At 33.5% G+C, this 6678-nt stretch overlaps 1 protein-coding gene and 1 long non-coding RNA gene across 6 annotated transcripts in view; one reads left to right on the top strand and one right to left on the bottom strand.

Moving 5' to 3' along the window:
• LOC117103343 overlaps positions 1 to 6678 on the top strand; it is a 26124-nt gene that overhangs the window by 11844 nt on the left and 7602 nt on the right. Inside the window, exons 2-3 of one of the 4 annotated variants that reach the window (XM_033243881.1) lie at positions 1409 to 1646; positions 5454 to 5483. In XM_033243881.1, coding sequence (XP_033099772.1) covers positions 1409 to 1646; positions 5454 to 5483 — 268 coding nt within the window. Of the gene's footprint in view, positions 1 to 1408; positions 1719 to 5453; positions 5484 to 6678 lie in introns of all 4 variants that reach the window. The other 3 variants (XM_033243879.1, XM_033243882.1, XM_033243880.1) reach the window with 3 other exon arrangements.
• LOC117103345 overlaps positions 1 to 6678 on the bottom strand; it is a 28703-nt gene that overhangs the window by 18697 nt on the left and 3328 nt on the right. The gene's annotated exons all lie outside the window — the stretch shown is intronic.

Raw genomic sequence — 6678 nt, 5'->3', positions numbered from 1 at the left:
AGAGGTGTATAGGGGACAGAATATATACCATTAAACTTTATTTTTTTGATTTAGAGAATACCAGTAGTTTGTTTTTCTATGAAAGGAAATTCTTATAATTCAATTTAATAATATTTTTTATAATTCGAGCGTCAGTCCATTTCGTGGATGCGTTATAGTATTTTGAGTGAGTTCTTTACATTTATTTTAAAGAAAAGGTGACGACAATAATCGATAATAATAGGTCATTTTCCACCACAAAACATGTGTTGGTAGAGGTTTCAACTTCCACTTTGGTTTTGTTTTTGTCATAATTGTGGTATACGGGACTACTAAATGCCTATGCTTTTTTGTTAGCCTACCGTTTTTCTCTTAATTTGGTTTCGTTTACCTCAATATAATTTAAGAATATAAACAATTCGACTATTGAAAGATCTATGTTTATCATTGGGGTTTTCCCAATTTCCATTGCAAATAGTTGGTACCAAACGATACGATTCAAGTAGCAAATGGTTTCGATTCGGGAAGGTGACGTAATCATTTCTAGAACCTGTGTTTCCCTTCTCGTCGTTACATAAACAAATTTGACATTCATGGAAGGAAGTCTTCGTCAAGGGAATTGAAGTTCTTATGTGCAATCATTAATTTGTTCCTGTCTCCCTAAAGTAAATACTTCTTCGGTGATTGATTAGTTTTTCTTGTAAATTTTCTTCTAGTTCAATTGTTAGTTTTTCAGTTATTAATTGCTTTGTTTACACTAAATTTAGCATGACGAATAATTACAATTCATTAATATTATGTTTACGTGTGATTGGATATACTGTATAACGCAGCCCATCGCATACATGACTTTTCATATACATCAGTCCGTTATAATTACAGCAGGCTATCGGACTCGTAACCTCGGTAACACGACGAGCCCGTCTGATACTCTAAAGCATGTCGGTCGTCAACGTTGACCCGTCGGCTACGCGAGAACTGTTCGTCGGATACAGAATCCGTCAATTATAGGCTATGAATCCGTAATCACGTTAGTTTTATTAGATCGATTGAGTAGGCCTACTTGTTTCCTTCGCGTGTTCCTAGATGCTTCCCAGTCTCCGTGACATCTGAACCCCATTGCAAAAAATTATTGTGTACTGACCCTTGAGACTTAATGAGTTATCCAGGTATTAAAAACCTGTTTCCCACCTTGTATTGTATAAAGGCCTACAGAGTATGTATTTCTCATCTTTTACTGTAACTTGTGAATTTTAATACAAAATAAAAAAATAAATAAAATAAAAAAATTGGTAATCATTATTATTGAATTTCTTAATATTCAGACACTAATTAGATCTCAGTGATGCTTAAAAGTGTTTGCGAAAATGGTAATTAAACATTGTTATAACTTTAATAGACTAACAAAAACACTTATATACATTCATAGGATGATCTTGATGACGAGATAGTAGATGAAAGTTCTGAAGAGGATTCCAATGAGGAAGATGAACTGGATATCGAGGTGAATTTAGCGTTTGAGCCTAGTTTGGGCGAGTCAGAACTCCAAGCGCTTGGAGCCTTTGAGATTGCGGACCGCCTAGCCGGTGATATCGCTGGCAACACTGACCGTAGAATAAAGACGAGGGCTAGGCGAAGCGTCCTAGAGGAATCAACACCAAGTCCAGGTAAAACAAAGAGCCGGTCAGGGAGGAAGAAAAATAAAGGTGGAAATAGAAAGGACACTAGTTTGGGAGAAGGTGAATTAACTGATTGAAATCAATTAAATGCTGCTATATTCTGTTGCTAGTCTCTGCTGACTAACATGAAGTGAATAAAAGTTGCCTTTTAAACATCAAACATGCTTATTCACCAATTAAATTATATTTCAGTTATTAAAAAATACTGCGTCATACTACATTCTCTGAATCAAATTCAATCGCCTTGGCTTATGAACATCACTAAAGCTACATTAACACTATACACGACAGCGACACGACAACGACATTATCATCGGTCGTTTATATTCTTCAACACCGAGCGCATTTTTATCGTGTCGTCGTGTCGTGATCGTGTCTAGTGTAAATATAGCTTCATTATGTAAAAGTCCCTACACACATAGTTTCAAATTCCTTAGTGGGCATTTGCATAATACGAATAATATTTGTAATTTAAGTATTATACTAACTAAAATGTATACACTGAGCCTACATACTAATATGTTTTATTGATAGTGCAATATAACTTGAGGCACAAAATTGTTCAAAAGCTACCCACTACCCAGCTTCTCAAAAGATAAAGAATATTAATTCACGTGGACATTTTTAATTCTAACAGAAAAAAAAAACAGACAGGTATTGATTTTAAGTAAGCTTACGATCAGCATTATAATATATTATAGAAATTTATATAGCGCCTTTTCCCAAAGGATACAAGGCGCTTAGATATGTCGACTAGTAACTCTATTAAAGACTTCCGTCGCCCCTAAGGGTCCCTTCTCGTCTGTACTACCCGGTAAACCGGTACCAGCAACTCTCGTCGTCCACCACAGGGGCAGTTTGTACCAGTACACCAGGGTATCCCCCTACTCATCTCGAATGATGTACTGGGTTCTTTATAGTGCACACGAGCCATTGTATACACTGGGCCACTTGTTCTACCACCAGAACCAACGGCGATATTATGGCTGTAGGTTGCGGCTTCCATGCCTTAACCAATCGGCCATTCGACTCTCCATATATTAATATAGGCTATTTCAATTTAATTTAAATTTTAATTGTAATCTAATGATGTAATAAAAATAAAAAGAAAAATTTAAATTCACAAATTAAAAAGAAAAGACTCATTGTAAATTATGCACAAAGAGACAGTTGGCAACCTCTAGATTGCTTAGGTTTTTGCCAGACTTGTTTTCTTTTAAACCAAAGCTACTGTAAGCTTACAGATACACTGTGAATGTATGCTAAAGTATTAGGTATTGTCTTTGAAAAGCAAAACATCAATAAAGTAAAAACAATTTTTTTTTATTGTTTTGCCTGTCCCAGAAATTCCCCTTTCTTATCATATAGCAATAGCAACTTGAAAATTTGTAGTAGTTTCCGTCCCACCGGAAATTACGATATAATAGGCCTATAATAATAATAATTCTCCCTGAACCTAAATGGTCGACCGCGATAGTGAAGTTACTGCTGATACAATTTAGCGGTTACTAACAAAATTAGCCGTCTTTTAAGTGTAAACTCAAACTGGACTTAAGACTTCTCAACCACCAAAAATCAAGTATAGGCCTATATACACATCCTCCTATTGATATTAGGAATAGTATAGGCATAATATAATAAACCAAAATAAATATCTCGAATTTATATGGCGCCAATTCCAAACACGATCAAAGGCACAACGCATGTAAACAGCCACCTGAAAATAAATAGGTCTGCAAATAGGTCTACAATAGTCTACAAATACTGCTGAATCCGTTGTAAATTTGAAATAACCAGCCTTCCAGTAACAAACTTGCCCCATTTAACAGTTTAACTCGTCGCATATCCCCCATCGAACTTTGATACTTCGCCGTCATATATACTGTAAATGTTTTTTTTTAAATTTCGGTAATTCAAAAATGCATGTAAATTTAGAGGAAAATTTGATGAAGTATTTAAATCAACTTTGAGCGAAGTTAAATGTTTTGAAAGTAGCATACTTAACTCTCCTGACGCAAGTCCAGTTATTGTCTATTCCATCACGACAATAACAATTACTATCAACATTGCAGTACCCGGTGCTTACTTGGGCTCGAATTCAACCCTGTCCATCAGGCGCAAGCTCGGTGGTCTAGGTATGATGCCAGGCTAGTGATCTGGAGATCGTGGGTTCGAGACCCACCCGAGAACAACTTTCGACAATGACATCTATACTTGCCCTTAGTTTGCGTGCATGAAGCATGCTCAAAACTTGAATTGGCCAAACATATGTGAACTCGAAATTTGTGGATGCCGAACACCATTCGATGGCGCACATTCAGAAAATTCAATTTACTAAATTCTTGCTTTTAAAATATTTAAATACTAAAGCGATTCCAACGTCTATTCAGCTTATAAAACGATATTTTGAAAGTAGGATTTAGCAGACATTCAATTGCGATCATCGCAATACAAGAGATGTAAAAAATACTATAAAAAATGTACAACGCATGCTAATAAGCTTTAAATTTGGCCCATATAACAAATAATTGAATAGGCCTAATTCAGTTAATTGATAAATGTCCTTTGTAACGGGCTATTAGACCTGCCGTCATAACTAAAATTCAGCTATTGGTAACCGCGTTAACCATCGACTCGTCTGCTTACCAATTCTGAGGCTATATTCACCGGTTAAGTATTGACATAGGTGCTTGTTCTACTAATTAATTTATGCTAATGGCGGTTTTGATTTACTAACCCTAGTTTGTATATAATTGTATTTTAACAGAATGTTTATATTATAGAAATTCTAACAAGGATACTTTGAGACCAGTAGCGGACCCATAGATATATGTACGCGTACTGTACTAACAACATACCTGTAAACCCCGAGGCAATTTTCAAAACGTAGTCTGATCTGCTGCTCTGGTCACCTGTTCCCACCCCATCTAACATGTTCCCCCCTCTAATATATCTTACCTTTCTCTAACCCCTTTCCATGGTTTTAAATCTGGATCCGCCGCTCTCTATACCATAGCTTGGATTTGAACTTGGTAAAACACAAGTTAATTCAGTGTCGTCAACATTCAATGTATCAGAAAACAAGCAAAATGCGTAAACAATAAAGAAGAAAATTAACTAAACATACCCTAAAGAAATGTCCTGAAATTAAAAAAATGTATACACGAGCGTTAAAACTAAAAAAAAAAAAAATTTCAGTTAAATATATGAAATAATTGTAGAACTATTTTGATCATTAATAAAGTGGATGTTAACTTACTGCGAGCTTTCGTCGATGTTATCAAAATAACTTTGTCCGGTTATGTGAGCTAGGAGCAAGTTAACATCCATTGTATTTGGCATATTACCGATCAAAACAGTTTTAAGCAAACCAAATGAAACTAGGTCTATTGAATAAATATGAAATAAGTTGTCAACTTTTAATTAGAAACTGTGAAATATTTTAGTTTTCATAAATTGTAATACAAAAATTCTCAATTGAATACGTCAGTATAAGATTATATGCAAAGATTATAGCAATTATATTTATGATTTTGTTGATTGTCAAGGAAAATATTTTATAAAAAATCAATTTGAAATCTAATAAAATGAATATAGCAATTAAAATACTAAATATATTTGTTCGATCATAGCTCATTATAGACAGTTTATTGTCTAACACCGCTTGTTTTTAATGCGACTACATAATTAAGTTGGTCACACTGTATTAACCATAAAATGTACACAAATAGTTTTATCTTAGAATATCTCATTAACTTAGCTCTATCTCATTAACTTATTAATTTTTTTCTTCAGATAAAACTACCAAAAAACCTAGAAACAGAGGTACGATCTTCTTTTAGTTGCTTGTATTTGGAATTTAATCGTTTTATAAGTTTTAGACTTGAAGTCTGAAACGATTTCTTCCTATGGTAGCGCGTAAAGAATATTTTATTTTTATTTTTTTGAATTTTGGTTGTATTTTATAGTCGCGACAGCAACCGCGATTATAAAATACAACAAAATGCGGTTATTGTTGATGATTTTTCGTTTAGAATATTTTCCGTACTTTCTATTTAAGTAGATAGCTAGTTGTATTGCTTGATACTAACTTTAAAACAACGCTAAAACATTGTTAATATGTCTAATTAAAACGTAGAATGTACCAATTTGTGAGACAATAAATCCAATAAGGCACATTTAAAAATGTCATGCAGCACCTCTTCATCGTCAGGCTAGATGTTATGCTTCATTGGGCCATCTGAAAAACTCAGGCATCCATTCGCATTCTCACATGGGTCTTGTGTAAGACCTAGGCCTATTATACTGTTGGCCTAGCATCAGCCCTGCTTCATAGGCATATTACCAAATGCTATAGGCCTAATTAATATTATTATTATTATTATTATTATTATTATTATTATTATTATTATTTTATTATTATTATTATTATTTTATTATTATTGTTATTATTATTATTATTATTATCATTATCATTATTATTATTATTCTTATTTATATAAATAGGGTAACAGTACCTACATATTTTGTCTGATGATTGCCATTACGGTACTAAGCTGAGAATAATTGTTACTCTAGAAAATAAAAGAAATACGATAAGTTTTCACACTAGCAAGATTCAGTAACGATTTATCGTGCATACAAATACAAAATATTTTCACAAATCAAATCAAATGACGTCCTAATCATGAAAAAACGATAAAATTGTAGTAATAAAAAAGGATTTTCCCAAGAATATCAGGTCATTTTATTTTATTTGTGAAATTATTTTGTATCGTATTCACGATAAATCGTTACCGATTCTTGCTAGTGTGAAAACTTCAATTACTTCTGTTATTTTCTACATGAAAAATTGCTTTTTATCTTTTTATTTATCAATGATTGTTATCGTCATAGTGTAACAAAGGCCTATATTATATGTATATGAATGTAGGTTTTGCCCAAAAGTGCTTGATTTCTCTCCTGCAGTTTAGAATGTCTCGCTTACCACTTAGTGGGAGCTGCTTTACGACCCCGTCGT

The sequence above is a fragment of the Anneissia japonica genome, unplaced genomic scaffold, assembly GCF_011630105.1.
Source record: "Anneissia japonica isolate Jap-2015-1 unplaced genomic scaffold, ASM1163010v1 scaffold1891_len642697_cov171, whole genome shotgun sequence".
Lineage (NCBI taxonomy): Eukaryota > Metazoa > Echinodermata > Crinoidea > Comatulida > Comatulidae > Anneissia > Anneissia japonica.
Note: the sequence above shows the minus strand (reverse complement) of the source record. Positions and strands in the feature narration are given on the sequence as shown.